The sequence below is a fragment of the Stigmatopora argus genome, chromosome 21, assembly GCF_051989625.1.
Source record: "Stigmatopora argus isolate UIUO_Sarg chromosome 21, RoL_Sarg_1.0, whole genome shotgun sequence".
Classification (NCBI taxonomy): Eukaryota; Metazoa; Chordata; class Actinopteri; order Syngnathiformes; family Syngnathidae; genus Stigmatopora; species Stigmatopora argus.
In genome coordinates, this window is record NC_135407.1 from 2,692,453 (window position 1) to 2,714,703 (window position 22,251).

At 39.8% G+C, this 22,251-nt stretch overlaps 2 protein-coding genes across 3 annotated transcripts in view; one reads left to right on the top strand and one right to left on the bottom strand.

The window, feature by feature from the left end:
* Positions 1 to 537: 537 nt before the first annotated feature.
* LOC144067405 (putative thiopurine S-methyltransferase) lies at positions 538 to 3,123 on the bottom strand. Of its 2 annotated transcripts, none has more exons than XM_077591155.1 (9): positions 3,006 to 3,123; positions 2,377 to 2,495; positions 2,206 to 2,298; positions 1,992 to 2,124; positions 1,875 to 1,927; positions 1,721 to 1,795; positions 1,577 to 1,662; positions 1,449 to 1,493; positions 538 to 1,365 (listed from the first exon to the last, which is right to left on the bottom strand). In XM_077591155.1, the coding sequence occupies exons 2-9, from the start codon at positions 2,481 to 2,483 to the stop codon at positions 1,247 to 1,249; spliced, it is 711 nt and encodes a 236-aa protein (XP_077447281.1). In that variant the 5' UTR covers positions 2,484 to 2,495; positions 3,006 to 3,123; the 3' UTR covers positions 538 to 1,246. The 2 variants fall into 2 exon arrangements, with proteins under 2 accessions (XP_077447281.1, XP_077447282.1); XM_077591156.1 differs by having other exon boundaries at positions 2,377 to 2,492; positions 3,006 to 3,084.
* A 1,069-nt stretch (positions 3,124 to 4,192) lies between these two features.
* The window catches only part of ext1c (exostoses (multiple) 1c), a 41,516-nt gene continuing 23,457 nt past the window's right edge, over positions 4,193 to 22,251 (top strand). Inside the window, exons 1-2 of the mRNA XM_077591151.1 lie at positions 4,193 to 4,393; positions 10,823 to 12,097. Coding sequence (XP_077447277.1) covers positions 11,148 to 12,097 — 950 coding nt within the window. The 5' untranslated portion in view covers positions 4,193 to 4,393; positions 10,823 to 11,147. The remainder of the gene's footprint in view (positions 4,394 to 10,822; positions 12,098 to 22,251) is intronic.

The following is a 22,251-nucleotide window of genomic DNA, read 5'->3' on the forward strand; positions in this document are numbered from 1 at the left end:
CCCCTCTCTCTCTTTTTCTATTTTACGTGCATTTGCGACAAAGGTCTTGGATTTACGGCAGTAGCAAAAGGTTTCTTGTGTTTACAAAAAAGCTGGGACAAAAGGTTGTTTGACTTGATTTATTGCATACTTTGACTTTTTTTGTAAAAAATGCAATATTGGAATCGCGTTATCTGTTTACGTAAACCCAAAGTTTTTTTTAATGAATATACTTCCTCAAAGGTCACGTTTATCGTATCTGTTCAAAAAGCAATAAAAACATAGAGCCGTATTATTTGTGTACAATGCTACCCTCTGTTGGTAAAGGTAGGAGCTGCACTAACGTCAAACGCTCACGTAGCTCGTGTTTAAATAATTGGCTACCGTTGACGCCGATATACGTCCAACCCATTTCCAACTATTCAATTCTTCGTTTATTTTTGTCATTTCATCGAAGAGATTAAAAAATAATTAACCATTTGGGCCGATTTGGGCTTTTTTCTGTATTCAAATTCTAACTCGGTATGAATGTGTGAATGGAAGGAGTCACTGAAGGTATAAATTACAACGTTATTTTAATCACATAACAATTGCAAACGAACATTTTCGTGCCATGAAATCAACCTTTGCTATTATATGCTTACGGATAGTGGCTAGGTTCCAAACATAGATGAATTACATAACAATTGCTGCCAACCTTCCGAGTTCAAATGGAGTTCTGTTCCTGTGATAATGACTTAATTTGCAGTTATAAAAAATACATAAATTGAATTAATTGCAATTAATATATATGTATACATATATTATATATAATAATGATGTCCAAAGTAGTATTTGTCATTTTAAGGAAATATTAATCTATTAACTCACAATGTGTTAATGCACAGTAAATAGTAATGATTTATCTATTTAATTATTTTTATTTTTTAACTTCAAGGCCATTCTAGAGTTTTACACTCAAAACAATATTGGAGCTGCTCCACATTGTATTCCGATAATTTGTCAACATCAGCAAAGATACATGCTACATTAAACAAGAATAGACCTTTGTGTTAGCGTAATTCTCTGGTTAATCGTCCAAATCAAAGTTGTTTTCCTTCTTGCATGTTGCAAACCACAATAAATTGCATGGTTCAAATGATTTGGAAGCTTGAGCGGAATTCCAATTATGGAAGGAAGGACAAAAACAAATCAACATGTGAAAAAGTAGTTCTATTTTTTCCCCATTGAAAGATTGTAATGATTATTTAACATTGTTGGGCTGGTTTTAACTCAACTTTGGTTGAATGAGGTAGAGTTGTTCAATCAGGGAGTCGAGACCCCAGGCCCGGTGTCTATCTTCAATCACATTTTCTGATAAAAGCTGCTCCACATTGCACTTTTCTCCTGCAAAAAAACCCAAAAAATGTTGATTAGCATCAGCACAAATACCTAAAAAAAATCCTTAAAGCGGTTTCTTCAGTACTCACCAAACAAGGAATATATTTGCTCATCAGGTACAGCAAATGGAGGGCCTAAAATGATGGTACAATCAATTTATTAATTGTTGTTATTTTTTTTGCTTTCACTTTTTAACACAGTCTGTCTGAAAAGTCACCTTCATAAAGTTCCGGATTGTATACGAGTGTGGACAAAAGATATTTGCAGTCATTGGCCATCAAAGAAACGATGAGAGAAGCATATCTGTGGAAAAACGTTATGAAGTTACACTGGGAAAACACGGTAATATTTGCGTTATTACTTTTCTCTGTCTCTCGGGTTGATGGCCACCAAAGAGCCTCGATCCCAAATAGCTCCGAACTGACCTATAATTGAACTGGAATAAATAATGCAGAAGAAGCTTTAACAAATAGAAGCATTTAAAAAAAAAATGCAAATACAGGCAATTTACATACCTGGATAGACTGTACAGATCACAATTGTACAAGGAGATGTTTTTTTCAGAGTTCTGTAGGAGGAAATATAAATGAAATTGGTCATGTTTGGGCAGTTGTTTCTAAAAATGAACTTACCTTAAAGAGCTTTGCGCCGGGAATAGAAGGAACAAGTTCCTCGCTGTAAATCAAGCCGTTCTCCGAAAAGAACTGCTGAATGGCTTTTTCCGAAATCTCCGCTCCGACCACCGAATGGCCCATGTCTGCTAGCCTAAAATACACATAAAAACGATAAATAATTCAAAAGCAGTTTTACTAAGAGAAAACAGTACTTTGGTTAGATTCGATGTACCACTTCATATCTACAGCTTTCCCACAGAGAGGAAAGAAAAAGCGAACTCCCGTCCGCCCAGCCAAAACTTTTTCAATGTTCCCCTCCAGCATTCTGAAAAAAGAAAATAACATTATGGTTTTCCTTAGAAAGCGTGATTTCCCCAATGAAAACATAAAATATAGTCATTACTTGTGTACTTGTGGCTTGTGAAAGCCAATTCTGTTTTCGTGCCAGCGACGCTCCCATTCTTTGAGTGCCACGACACAATTTTCCTGAATTTTCAGCATGTTGTTCATGTTTAATTCCTTCTGTGAGACAAAAGCCAGATGAGAAATGGTGTTCAATACGTTTATCAAATATGTATTCCAAATGATTAAGTTATATTTGCAGAATTGTGACACAAAATTAACATCGGCATACTTAACACCTTGGCATCTTAAACTAAGATGATGAATCCATAACCTTGGTACTTTTAAAACAGCTTCAATGTAATTTAAACATTATCTGCCATTGACGCCGTAAGACGTCCAGTTCTTAAAGACTGGGACATCTATCGCCGTCAATGGCGAGAGAGTTATTAAATGCTAGCAATTCTAGATCCAATGGATTTGAGGTCGATCGCATGACAATGGCAGCAAAATGTTATGGACAAAACGTCAATAAAACATTCTTAATCTGATATTTTTTGCCCTGACGTATAGTTTCCATAATTATGAAACAAACCGACAGACCTGTCAACTGTTTATGGAAAATCCTAAACATTGCGAGCAAACCAAATAAATCGACTATAGTTTTATTTTTACTATATAAAGACTCACCGAATGCCCGTAGTAATACAAAGTAGTATGACGTTTTTTTTTTCCTGTCTCGATGTAAAATAATTATCAGAATTTTCCAACTTTTGACCTGGGCAGGTTCTTCTTCTGTTAGGCTTTGTGTTGCTGCTATACTGCTCTCTACTGGTAGGGAATGTGAATCTGGATTTTCACTGGAAAGTCAGTCAGTCTGTAATATATTACTATATAGTAAGGAATTATTTATAATAATACATTAAGGAACTCATAATATTTATAATCTTAGTAGAAGGACAAAACAAACTTTTAAAGTTCCTTAATGTACTTGGTTTTTAATGAAGGATGTATTCGTATATTTGCAAAATAATGTGTTAATAGTTATCGTATATTCTTGTGCAATCCAAAATGAAAGAGAAACCAAAGGTAACAAAACAAAACAAAACAAAACGGTGAATACTATAAAATGCAGGTTACACATTTCAACCAGATGAGGGCACCAAATTCTAAGAAATTTAGCAGTAAAAAGTGCAATGTAAAATTATGATGACCGTTTAATTTCCCTTAAAATTGCAGTTAACGAGTTAACCTTTTGTCCAAATTTGGAATTCACTGTAGAACAGCCTGAAAAATGTGAAAAATTGGGTGACCAACACTTGTGTACTTTTGTATAAGTATATATTTTCAAAAAATAATGAATTTTAAAATATTTTAATATATTTTTGTATTTAATATTTAAATTAAATTGATATTTTTAAATAACAGTTGACTGTGTTTAATATAATATGTATAATAAATAAATAAAATACCAAATAATAATTTAGCCTTAAAAAAACAGCTAAAAACAGGTCTCTGTTATTCTGAAAATATTCATACTATAACTGCCTTTATCAAAATAAGAACTACAGTAATGTTTATTTAAATGTATTGTCTTCGAGTATAATTGACGAAGTAATCATTACCACATTTATTTGAACCAGTTTTTTTCCACAATTGTCTCTTATACAAGCCTCTTCATTTTTGCATTCTCTCACTCTTATAAACAACTTGGTTTTCCCCTCCCGTCTAATTGGGTCATAAATCTCTCAACTCGCGGTCGAATCCCGAGGTACACTCGGAGTTTTTTATTTATTTATTTATTTTTATTTATTTTTCTGCCTGTGTGTGTGTTCGTGTGTTTGTTTTTCCTGTGTATACAGTCAAGACGTCGTAGGAGCGTCTGAGCCAATCAGAGGCGCCTGGGGGCGGGGCGCCGATGGCTCTGGTAGTGGATGTGGAAAATGGATCATTTCAAGCTCATCCCGTCCATTCATACCCCGACCAAGGGAGACCAGTCCGCGTGCTGAATTCATGGTCAAATGTTCGGACGTGGCGTGAAAAGGAAAACCACCCACTAGAGCTCGGATCTCCACCCGGTAAGACCCCTACCGTGCCGTCCGTGTGTTGGGAGGAAGTGCGATGGGATTTCTGTCAAAACAATGTATTGTTTACAGCAGCATGGTGTCATAGACGCGAGTATTTTTATATTGAGGTAAAGTGCAGTACTAGTACAACACTTTGCTATTTTTAATCGTGCACGTAAATAAATGACTGATGGGGCGGCAGCTGTATGCTCCAAGATGCTCGAAATGTTCGCTTGTGTTTGCACATAAGCGGGCATTTTGGCTGGAATCATATGTTTGGGGAGGGGGATGCAGATATGGATTGGTTCGGGTCTAAACAGGGTTGGACCTCCTGCCGAAATCTGATTTTAAGTTAGCTTTTAAACTGTGTTTCTTGAGAGTGACATGGGCACTTGATCAGGTGAGCACCTGTAATGAGTGATAACAAAGCACAAAAAAGAAACAAAAGAAATATTGAAAGGGAAAGCATGTTTATCTATGTAGTTTATCTGTAGTCATCATGCCTATGTCAACATCAGATTTTAGTAGGGTCTTAGAATAGGCGTAATTTTTCTAATTTTGATCAAGGTTCTCAATCAGGCTTAAAATTTTGTCTTGTATGACTTCATTTGCATTTTTTTTTACTTTGTGTTGTGTACTATTATACGGATTAGGGTTGTAGCAACTTAATAATTATTTTGATAGTTGATGAAGGTTTAGAGCAAGGGGTTGGCAAACTATTCCATCAAGGGCCACAGTGGGTGTTTTTTTTTTAATACCAATCCATAAAAAGGACATTTTTTCACCAAGCTGCTGTCCTACAAGTGCAATAAGTGTATTGCAGTCAGGTTTGTTGTTCTCTGCAGAAATCTCATTGGTTAAAGTGTCTGTGCTGGATCGGTTGGAACAAAAACCCACAGCGGCCTGACGATTTGCCAGGGGTGGGCAAACCGGTCCCAGGGGGCCGCTGTGGGGTTTTCTTTCAACAAATCCAGCACAGAAAAGTCTCTAAACTTAGTGACCAAAATTTTGTGTTCAAATGTTCTCATTATCTCCATCTTAGAGTATATTAAGGGGAAGGTCATAGTCTTAAAGCAACATAGAATGTTTTTTCTTCTTTTTTTTAATGAAAGAAGAATTTCCTAGAATAAACCCCCTCGTTCTCCAGAATCAAGCGGAAGCGCTCTCTTGGGAAAGGCAGATTTTGACAACCCGCTTTTGCACGGATTCCCTCTGATTGATGCCGTGTCCCTCGGATACGACAACTCGTCAGTTCAATGGCAAATTTACACGCATGTGATGTTTTGTAACATCCCTTCCCTCATGGAAAAAAAAGACATGCATTTTGCAAGTGTTCCCCAATGGAGACATTTTCATCTCTCTGGTTAAGGTCAAGTTCCTTGTTTATCTCTTATTTTTGCAAGTGATGTCAAGGTCTGATTGTTTGTAGGTCAGCCTAATTAAGCACGGCGATGCACATGAGATGACTTGCATGTTTTATGAACTCTGCTTGGAGCAGATTTTCAAGAGAAATCCTACTGGAACCAGCCGCGCAGTTGTTGCGGCTCGGTTTCACCCGCCGTGTTAACGTTGACGCTCTCATTGTGTTGCCAAGGTGGCGGTGACGTCTTGGAGATCGTGTACGCTGGGTTCATTAGCGTTGAAGTGTGGCGTCTCGTGGGGAGTATGTTCGTTAAGCTTTGATTTGAATGTTTTTAGTTTTGGATATAGCATATTTTCCTTGGTTCAGTTTTATTTAATGTACTATGTGTGTTACGAGCAAAAACAAAACAAAAAGAACTGCGCGAGTACTTGGTTGATTACTTGCGATTAATCAATAGCCGTTTTATGTATTTACTTTGTGTTATTAATTCGACCTCAAGTCCTTGACTCCATTCAAAAGTGTCTTAAGATTTGGTTGGAAGTAAAAACCAGAGTAAAAATGATTAATTGCATGATTCATAGTTTGATGATTTGTGATTTGTGATGGCAGCCATTATTTATTTATCATCCTGGGATATGTTTTGCTTTATTCTACCTTATTTCCACAATTCTAAGTAAAACTAAAATGAAAAATAACAGTCGCACTATTCGCTAGTAGAATTATCGCGATTATTCAATAGCAGGTAATGTATTAATGATTTTTCCAATGTAATTATTTTCATGCTTCTTCCTACTAATTCTCCATTATTTGTTATAAGATTTAATTCCAAGTAAAACAAAAGATGAATTGCATTATTCATCATGTTCCTGCCAAATAAATTGAATTGAATTGAATGTGATACATTAAAATGTCCATCACAATAAATGGCGCTCTAATCATTGATCGATTAAATGCGATTAATGGAGATTAATGATGCGTAGCACTGTAAATGTTAGCCAATGTTTACCTTTGGAGAAGATATGGAAAGAATGAATGAATATGTCACATTTATCTTTATTATTTTACAAACGTGGGTGGCAAACACAAAGTGTAAAGCGGCGTGTTTTGGAAATCTTTCATCCTTATTGGCCTTTTCTGCCTCTTTAACCTCAGCAGACTGTCTTTCACCTCAGAAGGAACCATAATTCCCCACAAATGAGCAATCCGCACAAGTCCATTTGATCTTGTGACATATTCAATGCTGCATTTACATAGCCTATCAATTTGGCCACCTCTGCAATTACTCGGTCCAGTTCCCCTCTGGTTCTCTGCACTACTACTGTCACATGTAAGGCCTTTAATCACAGCGTTTAATTTTAGCCCAGCTCGGCCGCAAGATTTGTGTTTTTCTTCCCTACACCTCATTTGGCCAAAGTAATACGTCGGCACTTGGTCGCCAGTAAAAACAAAGTACCAGATGTGTCTGGAAATGGACGCAAAGTCAACTAGAAAGACAACGACGCTAGACTCTGAGTCATAATGTGAGCCAATGTATAATGGTCCCCCCCAAAAAAACGCGGTTACCTCGCTTTTTCTCGTGATATCGAGTTCATTTCGAGTACAATAAGGGGACAAGCGACGCAATTCCCGATTCCATATTCCACCATGAATAATTGAAAAGCCCTGTTGGCATTCACTGTACGATAAAATGTACAATCCTGCCAACGCTCACCTCACCTTGAACCCTTTTTCTTTCCACCTTCACGCCTCCGTGCAATTTATTGCGCCTGGTGGCTCGTACTCCGGTGCTTTCACTGCCATAGTTGCTCGTGATTGATGTGTGACCCCCGGACCTCTACCGCTACTTAGAGCAGGTACTTATAGGCATCCGTGAGTGTGTCTCTCCTCGCTAATTTGCACCCTCGAGGAGGCATTATCACTCAGAAGTGGGAAAAACAGCACGGCATTTTTGCTCATTTCACCATTGTTTTATGACCGAGTGAAACCGTGTGCGGTCGATTGGTCGCCGGTCTTTTGGTCTCCGTCTTTTGGTCGCCGGCCTTTTGGTCGCCCCGACCGCGACAACGGGCGACCAAAAGACCGGCGACCAAAAGACCGACGACCAAAAGACCGGCGACAAAACAAGGTAAAACAACACGGTCTACGCATCAATAAAAGCCAACAATGGCCATGAGCAGTTTCACTGAGCCGACATGTGAGTGTATAAGAGTTTGTATGTACATGCGCTGTCCCTTTAAGAAGCGACATCAGTCAGGGTCTTAACAAGTTCTCCAACAAAAAACAATAAAAGTCCGGGAAATTTGGAGCTTTTCTTTAGCCTAATAATTACTAGGGCATTAAGTATGACTAAATAATAATTCACAGTTTCTATTTAGGGAATTTGAGCAACGATTTAAATGGTAATTATCACTTACCTTCCGAGCGACCAAAAGACCGGCGACCAAAAGATCGGTGACCAAAAGACCGGCGACCAATCGACCGTATACCAGTGAAACATAGCAGCTCTCTTGTCTATTTGGGAGAATAGATTAAAAAAAGCAAAGGAGAAATCAATCATTTAATCACGCAAATGTGAATTACTGACAGCAACAGTCTGTTACGGTAATCCCCGGCGTCTATTTTGGAAACTTGCGTTGGGATGCGAGGGCGTACCCGCAGAAAGACACTACTTATTTTCATGCTAAGTTACGAGGCGAATTGAACGCCACTCCCGCTGGAACTTCAAAGGAGGGAAATATTTTTTTTCTTTGACTAGTTTATGGCCTTTGACAAATATGGAACGGCGGCAGCCTAACATATATCAGAAGTGACAGCTATGTGAGTTTTGAAGATTAGAGAATAGACTGAGGCAGTTGCTTTCAAATGTTTATTGATTGTATAAAATACTTTCTTTCAGTTGTTTTGCACAATTCAACACAAAGTTGCGCAATGTTAATTCAAATCAACAAAAAACAACCCCCAGAAAATCAACAAAATGAAATTAAAAATCAATATACAGTGGTAAGACCAGTAAATGCACCACTGCAATAATCCATTCTGCTAAAAATGGATGGATATTTTTTTCCACGTCTTCATAAAAGAGTAGAAGTGATGGTGATGCGTTTCCTTAGTTTCAGTGTTAGAAGTGTTAATTTGACAAAGTATGTGCTCAGTGTAAAAAAAGAGCTCATTTTTAAAGCCACCCTGCTTCGTCCATCACTGTCAAACGCCGCCGATGAGTTGATAAATGAACTCATCGACCGCCATTGACTGCGATAAACGTTCTTTCTATTTTGACTGGGGCCGACAGCCGTCGAATGACCGCTCAGTAAAGATGGATTTCATGCCGAGCGTCATTAATGGCAGCCAATTAGTTAATATGTATGCCCTGTCAAATAGTCGTTATGAAGTGTTTGAAAAAATACTTGGATTTCATCATGTATGGCCAATTTTAACTGGAATTAACCCGTTTTGATTTTTTTTTTAAACACTAAAATGACGACAGATAAAGGAAAAACAAAAATACATTTATTCAAAATGATTGGTTGATTATCTATTTAATTATTTTAACATTTTAAAAATGGCATAACACTAACTATAATCAGTTTTCCGTTTCAGTGGTGCAAGCACAATTTTTGGTTCCAACAATAAGTAATGTATATATAATTGGACTAATGACACAATGAGTCATTAATCAACTATCAAAACAATTTATACCAACCCCAATGAAAAGAATCATAGGAAAGCAAACGCGCGGATTTATAACGTCCCTTTTTGCGTCTCGCTGAGACCGCAAAAAACGTGTAACGGATCAAATTATTATTATAGCGGCCTCATTCATATCAAAGAAGGTATTATTTCTCCCAGTCGTTGCAACGGTGATGCCGCCATCACTTCTTGGCTCGAGTAATGAGGAATGTGAATGAGTGGTGGAGGACGTGGGCAGGTGAGTCGTGAAAGCTGCCTTTGTGTGAACGCTGGCGGGGGGAACACTGTCATCTACTGTGAACCCCCCCGACACTTGCACACACGTACTGTATATATTGAGGCCCGAAAAAATGGCAACCGTTAAGAACTTAACTGAAATGGTGAAAGTAATAGTCTTCTTTTCATTTGAGCTGCTTAACTTTTCCTCCCCTCCGCCTTCATTCTAATCTTTCTCATGGAGCTTTGGAAGAGATACTGACTCTGCATGCTTAGTAATAAGTAGAACATAGTAAAATAATACACTATTACTCATTTTCATGTCTATGTAAAATAATTCAAATGTAGGTTTTTTGTTTCAATTCTATGGCTGCATTTCCAAGGAGCCATTATTCAGATTAAAACTTTTATTTTAACAAAATGGCATGTTGATTCATGTTATGCATTTCCATCAGATTGTGAGAGAAGTGATTGTTTTTGGTGATTTGGGGGAAAAAAGACATGTTGGGCATCACAATTTGGGTCATGCAGGGTATACTAAGAATGGGTACAGTACAAGTTCGGCCTATATATTCGCTTCTCAGTTGTGCGGGGGTGCTGGAGCCAATCCCAGATTGGTTGCCAGCCAATTATGGGGTCAATTGAAACAACCAATCACGCGCACACTCATACCGACGGGCAATTGAGAGGGTTCAATCTCACCAATGCAGGCATGGGGAGAATATACTATATATATATTACCATCAATAGTTTAAAAAAATATATAAAAGTCATACTTTTAAAATATATTTTTAGGAATAAATCGAATTAAAATGAATAAAAACCAAACGGAAATGAATACAATTAGAAATCTATATCAGTAAGGTCAACCTTCCCATCAAAGGCAACGCACTTTTTACATTGACTTAAACGTGATCAAATCAATCACTGCCAATGGCCTTAGATGATAGATGTCCAATTTAAAACGGGATAGCTGGATGTGGATGCTCATTTTTCAGGGTCGTCAATGGTAACCAATTGCTTAATATGTCATCATTAGGGTAAATGGAACAGTTGGAATGTCCTTCTGACTAAATTCATGAAGCCCGTGTGTGTGTTGAGATCTCATTTGGGTTACTTCTCGTTGGTAAGTCGTCACTGCGCTGACCTGTATTCTCGTTTGTTTGCTTCCCCAGAGGAGGGGCCGGCCGACAGCAGTTGCGCCAGGCACCATGAAGCAGCGAGCGTGGCCCGACGCAGCCGACAAATTGCTCTTCGGGGAAGAAATGCACACAGCATCAGCAGACGCAGCGCATTCCGCCTCCGAGACGGCTCAATTCCGCCATCCAAGACGGATGGAGGCCCGACGTTAACCCGGACTGAATGGCAAAGGGAACCGCGCCGCACTGGAAGGAGGAGGCCATGTCCTCGTTGACACACTGCCCTCCTTTGGAAGCTCCTTGTTAGAAGTGGCCCACTCGGCTCGTGCCCGGAAAATACAAAAGACAGAGACGGGCCCCCATGCAGGCGCGCAAGAAATATGTTCTGCTGGGCTTGTGTACGTTCTGCTGGCTGCTTTTCTTTTACCTCGGTAGGGGAGTCCAGCTACCCGCACGTCTGCTCCGGATGTTGACGGGCCAGCGTGAGGTGGCGCGACCCTGGCCCAACTGGACCGACCGGGCCTTCCTCCCCTACTACGCCCACCTCAACGAGCTCCAGACCGACCCGGCGACGTCGGAGTCGCCCCGGCAGCGCCGACAATCCTGGTCGCTCGTCTACAAGGACAGCCACTGCCGCATGGAGACTTGCTTTGACTTTTCGCGGTGTCGCCGCCGAGGCCTTGAAGGATTCCGGGTGTACGTGTACCCCTCGGAGAAGAACGAACGGGTTTCCGAAAGCTATAAAAAGATCCTGACGTCGATAGTGGAGTCACGGTACCACACGGCGGATCCGAGGGAAGCCTGCCTGTTCGTGCTGGGGATCGACACTTTGGATCGGGACCAGTTGTCAGGACAGTTTGTGCCCGACGTGGACGACCGCATTCGGGGTTACCCTCTTTGGAATGACGGGCGCAATCACCTCATCTTCAATCTTTATTCGGGCACCTGGCCCAACTACACAGAGGACTTGGGATTCAACATCGGTCAAGCCATCCTCGCAAGAGCTAGCCTCAATACCGAACATTACCGACCCGGTTTTGACATCTCCATCCCGCTCTTTTCTAAGGACCACCCGCAAAAAGGTGGCGAGCGAGGGTGGTTGGTCCGGAACACGATCCCGCCGAGGAGGAAGTATCTGCTCATGTTCAAAGGGAAGCGGTATCTAACCGGCATCGGTTCCGATACGAGAAACGCCCTCCATCACATTCACAACGGCAAGGACATCGTGTCGTTGACGACGTGCCGACACGGGAAGGACTGGGAAAAACATAAAGATGCCCGGTGTGACCATGACAACTTGGAGTACGAAAGGTAAGATATATTGGAAACTAGGGGTTTACGTATTGGGGACCCATCCTTAATAGTATATACCGTAGAGCAGGGGTGTCAGACTCGGGTTGGTTCGCGGGCCGCGTTAACGTCAACTCGATTTCATGTGGGCTGGACCATTTTAGAAATAATATTTAAAAATTTTTAATACATTGATTTAAAGATCTGGATTAAAATCCCTGAATATTCATTTTTTATAGATCTAAAACAATTTTTATTTTAGCTTTTTTAATATATTTTTAGATTTTACAAAATGATTTTTGAACTAAAAACACAGAAAAAAATTGATTAAAAATATTCAAATAATTATAATTATTGATTTAAAAGGGGGGAAATCAGGAAATTTGATATACATCTATACTATACTCTTCATTGTAATTTGATCCTAAAACAGAAAGTCAGCACTCATGATTTACTTTCCCAGGCCAAACAAAATGATGCGGCGGGCCAGATTTGCACCCCGGGCCGCCACTTTGACACATGTCTAGAGGTTACTAGCAGTGTCCTGTAAAGTCTTACACTTTATCCTTTATAGTAACTACTATTTTTCATAATTAGAAAAACACTGGCCCCCCATATGTGAACATAACATTTTGAATGATGTAGTCCACAATCTTAACATTTAGTAAGCCAAAATGGGATGTCCACATTGGTAGACGGTAAGTTTGACTTGGAATTAGGTCAATTATTTTTTGTAGGATTGTGTGGAAGCTCTGCAAAGCAACGTGTTTAACTTTATCTTCTGCTGCTCACTTACGAATTTTCATTATTGCTTTGTTGAAACCACTTCTGCACTAATAATCATTTCATATGACTATAACGTTGGAGAAAAAAAAATAGCTTACTCTTTTTGGGCAGAAAAAAATAGAACAAACTCAAATTAGGCGGGATTAACTCATGCGAAAATGTGAGATTGCGACATGCCTAGTAGCTAGTAACAGCTTTTTTTCAATCCCACCCTATTGGCTCCCTTTTTTAAACTGTATAATATGACCGAGTGTACTAATACGGTTTACCCTCAACGTCAGTTTGTCAGTTTGTCAGCTTGTCAGCTACACCCTTCTCCAGGCGTGTTTACATTAGGGGTGGGCAGCAAACTTATGGAAGTGCAATGAATGAGCTCATTTATTCCACATGGCATGTTCATGAGACTCTGCAGTGGCGTTGGAATGGAGTGAGTGGATAGAAAGACACTGGAGGGAGTCGAGGCTTTAGTCAAAGCTTTTTTGGCAACACCGCCATCGTAACTGTTTATCAGCGTAGCGGGCGGTTCGACTTTCTTGCGATCGCCTCTCCATCGGAAAGTAGAAAAGAAACATTCGGATAATCACGGCTATTCTTGTTCCCGTTCCACACTTAATGACGTTCTTAGAAGGTGCTACCGGGTTAATGAGCACATGCATCTGCTCCGCCGGGAGATTAACCTGGAGGAACCGGGACGCCATCCGGGAAAGGGGAAGTGGCACAGGGGTCAGGTCGCGGATAGAGATTGAAGCGAACAAATCCGGGTCGTAGAATTTGATTGGATTTTTGTCTTCCACCTCATCTGAGGTCAATCCCTGCCCCTTCCATTCAACCTTGTTTGGACATCTATCGGAGTCATTGGCATTGAAAACAAATCAATCCCTGCCTGTAATGATAAATACAATCTATTTAAAGACATGGAAGAATCGAGTAGTGGCGCCTGAAACTGCAACACAATGCTATATTTTAAACAAAAACCAAACATTTGAAGAACCGCAAGGAAGGACGGACAAGCCGTTTGTAAACCGCATGTTTTTCCAAGAGCGAGGCATCGAAATGTTATTTTTGGACTTTAGGGCTCTGCAGTCCGAGCAAAAGGAAAGAAATCATGCCGCATTGTTCTCGTTGTTTTTAGTGACTCAATAAACACAGTCCACTCGACCACAATTTATGGGGAAAGAATGATGCGCGTGGGACGACAACGGGGAAGAAAATCACAACGATTCCAGCGTTTCCAAGTATTTTAAGCGAGACGTACATCGCGCGGCCACCGCACCATCTTCGCAGATCCAATTTCACTTACCCTAATTACAGCGGGCTGCCGCATTTCTCGTTGGGCTCGCCAAAAAACTCGTAACTGGCGTTTACCACTCGCGGGTCATGACACACAAGTAGTTACGGGAAGAAAAAAAAGGGTAAAAACACTTGGAGCACTTTTGAGTAGCCGACCTACCTACCAAGGTAGTTATTTCTCCCCTCTCGCTCTCATTTGCTTTCACTGTGCAACGCAGGCTTTTCCTGACTTTCTTGGAGAATCCTCCAAAGTGAAGAAAAGTAGGCCGTTAGGCTGCAGCACACACTTTGCTTCTCTTTTGCGTCCACTCCCCCTTCTCCTCTTTTTCACCACCATTCTTTGACTTTGTCAGTCTCCCGCCCCCAACTAATTCCTGCATTTTCCTAACGTCCCTCCAGAAAAGCATTGCATTCTTTGATTTAGTATTTATCAGTGGCGGGGCTAAGAAATATCTGAATCATATATTATATTCTGCCCATCAATACTTATTAAATAATTCCAAATTATCTGTTAGCTTCCCTTCATTGCTTTTCCCCCTGGTTGCACTGCTTCCAGATGTGTGTTTTCATATTGAAGCATTTAACCAATCACATTTCAGCCATTATTTGTTGCCAGGGTCAGAAATCTGCCTCAAGGCCTTCACAATCAGTTCTGCGGGCTCTGCCGCTTTGAACAAGCGTCGATAAGACTGTTGCTTTAACCAATCAGATTTCGAGTTGGCAACACCACAATGCATTGTCGCAGGCGTAGGGATACGTCATTGCCTTGTCGCAGGCGTAGGGATACGACATCGCTTTCACCAACTATGATTGGCTAGTCATTAGTCAGAGCTACCAAACTGTCTTTTCCCAGGAAAATCACCCCCCGGCCCGGTTGTAATGTCTGAAAAGCTCCAGTATTTGTATTTTATCTTTAAATGCTGCTAGGAAGTGGATTTTACCCGTTGAAGGCGCTACGAGAAAATGCACGGACCGCCACTGGTATTTATCACATTGCTTCCACACTAAGGTCAAATTATTATTCCATTCAGACGTTGTGATATTAAAAGAGCGACTGATTTTCACAATTTACATGAACGTACTTACTCATGCATATGCCAACCTCTGAAAATGTCACGGTGTATGCCCTAGTATTTTGTATATCATAGAAGAATACTTGTCCCTCTGGGCTTGGATACACAGATTCTTTTTTTTTTTTACAGGTCTCTTATGCACTTATTTTCCAGAAATGTCGGTTACAAACGCAAGGGGAAAATTAGCTGTTTATAACTCCCCTCCCTTGCCTCTCATGTGTCTTGCTCACTTAACAATCGACTTTGAGTCTCCTATCATATCCCTCAGTTCCAATATGAATAATGTAAGAGCCACATCTTGCTTCCCAACGACGGCAAACTTTCTCCACTGAACGACTTTCCGCACACTCGTCTCACACGCACTTGTGAGTTACTCGCGCATCATGCATTCCATGCTACTAAAGACTGACACAAAGTCTCTCTTGTCAAATCTTTGCATTCCCACACTGGCACTATGCTCGCATTCAGTCCTCGGACACGCAAAGGTCAACATGTTGTTCAACTTGGGCATTTAGTAAAAAAAAAAAGAGGCACATGATACCAGGATTTGCGGGACCAAAGTGAGGATTATCCTTTTGTCAGATTCGACGTGATTTTGAAGGTTATCTGTCGTCTGTTGCGTCAAACTTTGAATCATTTTGAAGAGAATCGCGACAGTTTTATGATGATGCGGACCTTTTATGGGTCGGAAAGTTAGTTCAAGTAAAATAAACAGTGTTCCAATGTTATATTACGATACGCATGACGGCAAGTCTAGATAAACGTCAAATGTGAAAACTGACGCGGGTCTCGCAGGCTTTTGTGGATACGGCTAATGAATGATGGAAAAGAAATATGGATGGAAAATGATCTCAAATGTGCTTTCTTAAGGCTTTGATGATGCTATCTAAACATATTTTCAGGTCCACGGCAAGCCCTATCATAATTCTTTTATATTATATTAAGAAAAAAACAACAGATGTAATTGACTCCGCTATTCTTAATCCTGCAATGTTTTAGAGACGGTCGGGTAGCCTTTATAAATGCTATGTTACAGATGTGCCACCCAAATTTCATCAAATTAATGAAAAATACACATTAAAAAATAGGTGTCCACATTTTAACATTTAACTAACTAACATTTGCTGGATATATTTACAGTATATACCTCAAGAGGTGTTTAAAAATGGAGTCACAGGTCTCTTTTTATATATTTATTTAAATTTTCAAACTAATTAACCAAAACACAATAGTAGATATCGTCTCGTTAATTTAATTTAAATATTTTAATTAGAAAAAGGAAAGAAAACTAAACAAACGCGCCTATTCATTTTTAATATTTTTTATATACAGTACATAAGCAACTCAAGAAGCTGGGAAATAAAAGTGTGATTAACGTATTTTGCTAAAAGATGAGTCAGGAAATTGATCGCACGCCCTTAAATTAACGTACGACATACATGGTATTTTTTGGATTACACACAAAAAGGTGCCACTATTATATCTTCATTTTATGTATTTAAAAAAAGTTTAAGTGACTGTAAAAGCAGTAAATAGTGTGTTTTCATTTTCTTTCCATTTATTTTAGTGCGAAACATAAAGTCAATGCACTCAAAGGCAGCTAACGGGTTAAACGAAGAGGAAAAAGTAGCGTCTTATAGTCTGAAAAACACCACACACACTGTTCCACTTAATCCCCCGAGAATCTCGGGTGTAATTTAAGGGCGTGCGATCAATTCCCTGACTCATCTTTTAGTAGAATGCGTTAATCACACTTTTATTTCCCAGCTTCTTGAGTTGCTTCCTAGAATATGTCAGCTGCTTATCACGTACAAGAAAGGGGGCTCTCACTCTTTTGTGGATAACTACCTAATGGCTGTCCATTCACCGTTCTAATCGGCTCCTCCATCAACCTCGGCTGACGCGGGCGGGATCATAGCGGGAAAGGCCCGGGGCAACCTTTCTCGTTGTTGACGGGGACAAATGGAGCGGAAAGCTTTTGACAATGACAATACGAGAGAAAAGCGGGGAAGGAGCAAGACGTGGCCCGTTTCTTGCGCAGCAGTTTAGGAACTGGAGAACCCTGTTTTGCTTTTGCTTTTATAATCGCATAGCATCTGCTTGAACTTTTGACCCCGTGGCCATATGTACTTTTTGTAATCGTGGCTTAGTCACGTGTAAAATAATTAATGGACGACTTAGTTTTCGTGTCTGGTGGGGGTGCCGCAAATGATTTAAATCACCAACTAATAGCATTATATGTACTGTAGTATTACTTTGGGGTTTATATTTCGGCTGGAAATGTACATTATAAGGAAAAGGTTTGCGCTAAGTTGGACTATGATTATTATGGAACTGTGTTTGCTTCTTGATTAAAAATAATAAGAATAATTTTGGTGCTGGGGCCTATCCCAGAATCGATTGCCAGCCAATCGCAGATATTTTCATATCCCTAATTTTCATTCATTTCCTAGGATAATCAACAGCTTTCATCTAGGACTACAGAAACCATATTTAGTTATTTATTTATTCATTCATTTTTTAAATTTTTTGTTTTATGTATATATAGAGTCTTCAATTTCAATTGGGTATTTAAAATTGAGAAGAATTACATTTAGCTCGATATTCCAGTTATTTAATTCATTGGATGGAGAATGAAGGACAATGATGTATACAATATAGCATTGTCATGATAATCCCAATCAGATGAGGATTTACCAATGTATGATGCACTAATCTGATGTTAAGACCAAAATATTGAGGTTAAACTGGTCTTTAAATGAGTAGTGCATCCGGAGAAAATCATTTTAAAGTGCCTGCCATAGACTTCCGCTGTTGAATTAAAAAAACAAACTAAGAAAGAATATTAATTGTGTTTGGCATAAACCAGAATTTCCTTTAAATGGCATATTTTTCAGGTGCAAAGCATCTTAAAAGTAGCTCTAATGAGCGCTTATTCCTGCAACCCCGCATTGGCAACATACTGACCTTTTTGTTAGGTCACCGTGTACTCACTCAGGCACAACAACAAACTGACGTGTTGCCCTTTACGTCCTCAAAACACTGAAATGGCATAAACAGTCTATTAAGGCTACTTTCTTGAAACCTTACCTGACATTCGTATTATCCGAGCAGCACTTATCTAGCATTAAAGAAGTGCACCAGGTTATAAAATGAAAATGGTAGGCATCTTTTTAAAACGATGAACTAGAAATACACATGAAAATGTAATAAATAGCGTTGCACCGATATAGAAGCACTAAAATGAGAACTGAAAATTATTCAACTGTGACTACCATTTTTCCCCCTCATTTTATGTTTGAATTATTGTTCCTACACTGTAAACTTTGCATACATATATGCCGAAAAGAGCCGCAAAGTGGCGAGGTATTACCGTAGAAATATTTTTTCAAAAAACAGTGTCAGTATACGATTGGCATCGACCAATCCCGCGCAGTCGGGTGTCGTAATCAGTATCGAGAGCCAAAAAAGTGGCTTTTTTCCAACACAAATTCTATTTTTTTTTCTCCCAATACGACTTCCGATTGTCATGTTTGTTGTCGTGAGGCCAACTTCGGCAAACAGAATAGCCAATGCGCAGAAAGCACTTCCGTTCCGCTCACAAGCGGAAAACGCAGGCAACATCATGAATTTCTCATGCGCTCGGCTGTTGAACTTTCATTTAACGCCGACTGCACCGGGAGCCCTCGCCACTCCTCTGCCGTCTCATTCTTCGCCAACGTTGATGAACGAGTAGCAAGTTACCAGCGGAGAGGAATAAAAAATACTCGAGTCGCTCGTAGTACTATTAACAACCAAGGAACGTTGCCGCCATCCGTTATAGTATTTTTAACCACCGTCAGTATGCAGACGCCACGGCGACCTCTAACCGTCTGTTGGTGGTATGCCGTCTATGCGACGACCTTTCACCCCATGCCACGCGCCACAGTAGACACTCGCGCCTTTCGTGTACTGTCGTTTTTAACAGTGGCCTTTCTTTTAACACGGTCGCTTAAACACGCACAGTTTGCACACGTGACTGTCGCTTTGTCGTCCAGTCAACTGGCATCGACTGGCACTGCAACACATTTGCGACAATACAAAATTAACATTTAGGACTGGCGGCGGGCTGTAAAATTAATACAGAAATTTAGTAACATGAATTTATTTGGTCATGAAAATGAGTCATTGTTTCTGGGAAAATTTTGATATTTATGTGTCGACTTTAAATATGTATTAAGAAAAGGTTTCATTTGCTACTGCAAGGGAAACTGACATGACAATTAGTCAAGTCAAATTTATGTAGCCCTAAGATACAGGTTTCAAACTCAAGGTTCGGGGGCCAGATCGGGCCCACAAAAAACTAGAGTCGAGACGACATTAATCTAGAGCCGAGTCGAGATTAATCTTTTTTTTGGGGGGGTTGCTTATGTTAAAAGCTAGCATTCATTCATACACTGCAAGCCCTCTCATTTTAAATAGATTACATTAGTAGTACTAGTGATCTCATTTAAAACATCTATTTGTTTTAAGACCGAATTTGAGTTGAAAATGTTTGTATCGTTAGGCAAAAACCACCAGAAAGCAAATTATGTACATAAACTAAAAATTATATTATATAAAAAAGCAGTAAATGAGTAATACAAGTCACAGTAAGTTACATCATATAAAAATACATTCTTAAATAATGTTAGTCCAATTTTGAATGATTAATTTTCACCTGAATTCACACTTGATTGACAATTAAAAGTAAAAAGAAAAAAAAGAACATTTTATAGCCAAGTTTGGACCTGTAAAAAAAAAAAAAAAAAAAAAAAATCACTGCAATCAGATAAAAGTCAGCACTTTAATATTTTATACTGGTTGTAGAAGAAATAACAATAAGTTAACTCACTAGTTGCCATTGACAGCTCGAGAAATCCAACCCGAATGGATTGGATGTCTTACTCCGTCAATGGCGGTGAAACACTATCACCCAACGATAGCCATCCCAGTTACACGGTCGTAAGTCTCTGGCCGTAAACGAGTTAACATCATCCGAAATATTTTGTAAAAACCCTCCCAATTATTGTCATTCTCTTGCCGTAAATGGCTCTCCCCGCGTTTCCCCGCAACAGCAGCCATCTATTTACCAAGTCGCGCACCAAATGAGATGCACAACAGCCCCATTCCCATTTATTGTATCCCATTGCAGTTTGAGTGCATTAAGCCGCACCACTCGTCTCCTCCCTGACAATATGAAGGCAGGCACTTCCACACTGTCGCACTCCATCATGCTCTCTAATAGTGCGGGGGCTAATCGGAGCCGCTCCGTAGACAGCGGCGAGGTCAATCTATATTCCGTCTGTGCAATTCTAGCTCCCCCGCCGGAGCCCGATGAACTCCAGGGACTCCCTGGAACCAATAAACGTCTCGTGATCTATTAGAAAGCTTCCATACTGCAACAATCCATATTGCGCCCAGTGTCTACTTTCTCTTCTAAATCTTTAGTTTCGGAGGGGAAGACGCATAATTTTCTTCAACGTTATGGCATCTGTTTGTATAAAAGCAGCAGATGGTCCAGAGGGTGTAGCAATGTTACCGTATACAAAATAACCTACACCGGTAAGAATGTTGTTAGCGGCGCATTACTTTCAAGGTTAATTCAATGACGATTAAACTCGCAGTGGTTTATTGTTTTCACTAGTGGAAATTCTAGTACCTAAAGCTTGATTGGCTGTACTTTGTGAAGGAAAAATGAAGCCACCAATTGCCGACTATAATTCGCCAAACACAAATGTCCTGGGATATTGCTAGTCGTGCGCATTTACTGTTTTGTCATTACACGATGACATTAACAAATTAAATTGACTTTCACGATTTCTGTATTTTTTTTTCTAGACCAAAGAATAGATCCAAAAAGGGTTTAATCTTACTGCACTGCGCAACATGACTATTTTGTTCTAATTACTATAGTAATGGACAACTATATATTTTACTAGTGTAAGTGCTATTTCAGAAGTTCTATAATATATATATCTTTAAATAATTGTACGCATTAGTTTTTTTCCCCATCTAAATTCGAAAATAGAAATAAATGTCCTCTTTTTAGTCTTACCTGGCAACCCAAATAACCGTCAGATCGATTTAATTCACGAAGGATGCTTTTCCTTTGCAAATGGACTACAATTAACACAGAGTTTGAGCGCTAATTGTATAATTACCTTAAACCCAGAAATTCTTCTAATCCCAAGCGAATCGGGTCGAGGAAGTTATTACGAAACAAGTGCGGTAAGGTCGGGAGATCTGATATCTCGCGGTGTGACTGAGCGGTAACAGGGAGCGTGACACCACTCGTGAATTATTCCCAGTTCATTCATAAATTAGCAGCACTCGGCATGAAAGATGGCTCGGAGTTTGAAACCTTGTTAGCAAATACAATTGACTTTCTTTCTGTTTTTTTTTCTATAAGCCATTAGTCCATTAAGAAAAGTGGACTGGCAGCTAAATCCGATCTTGGCTATTGGCTATTTCAACTAATAACAAGCAAAACAAGGCTTATTAGCAATGTGCTGGATCAGACAAAGCATTTGTTACTCTACGAGGCTGCCCCTTTGGAATACTGATGTGGTTTTGCACGGTGATTATCAGCCAGAATCCTGTTTCCCGAGTGCGGCTGTCGTGTTTGTTTCAAGAAGATACACAAATGATTAGCTGCTCCTCTCTTGTCTTTTTCTGCCTCCTCTCTGTTGTTTGTGGTAATGCTTTATTGATCTATGCTGAGAAAAGATATTGCTAAATCACTAAAGGCTGTGCTCACTTCCCCGCCAGGCATTTTTTTATTCATCATGAAGGTCTCTCAACTCGCGGAGAGGTAGACGTCCAATCCATTTGGACTGGGAAGGGATGGCAGCAGACGAGTTAGGTTAATCTCGGGTCGGCGCGGAGCACTCTTATACAGTAACATCGGATCCATCGTACAGTAAAATCGGAGCAGCCGTAGATTAATCTGCAACCAACCCGAGATTAATCTATGGCCGAAATAGAACGGATCCCAAATCGACACGA

What these genes read in the sequence shown, in the direction of transcription:
- LOC144067405 (XM_077591155.1), bottom strand. Translation starts at nt 2,483, where the DNA reads ATGAACAACATGCTGAAAATTCAGGAAAATTGTGTCGTGGCACTCAAA. An exon ending in AAAGCTGTAGATATGAAGTG is followed by an intron (nt 2,125 to 2,205) that starts GTACATCGAATC and finishes TGTGTATTTTAG; the next exon opens with GCTAGCAGACATGGGCCATT. An exon ending in AACCCGAGAGACAGAGAAAA is followed by an intron (nt 1,663 to 1,720) that starts GTAATAACGCAA and finishes GTTTTTCCACAG; the next exon opens with ATATGCTTCTCTCATCGTTT.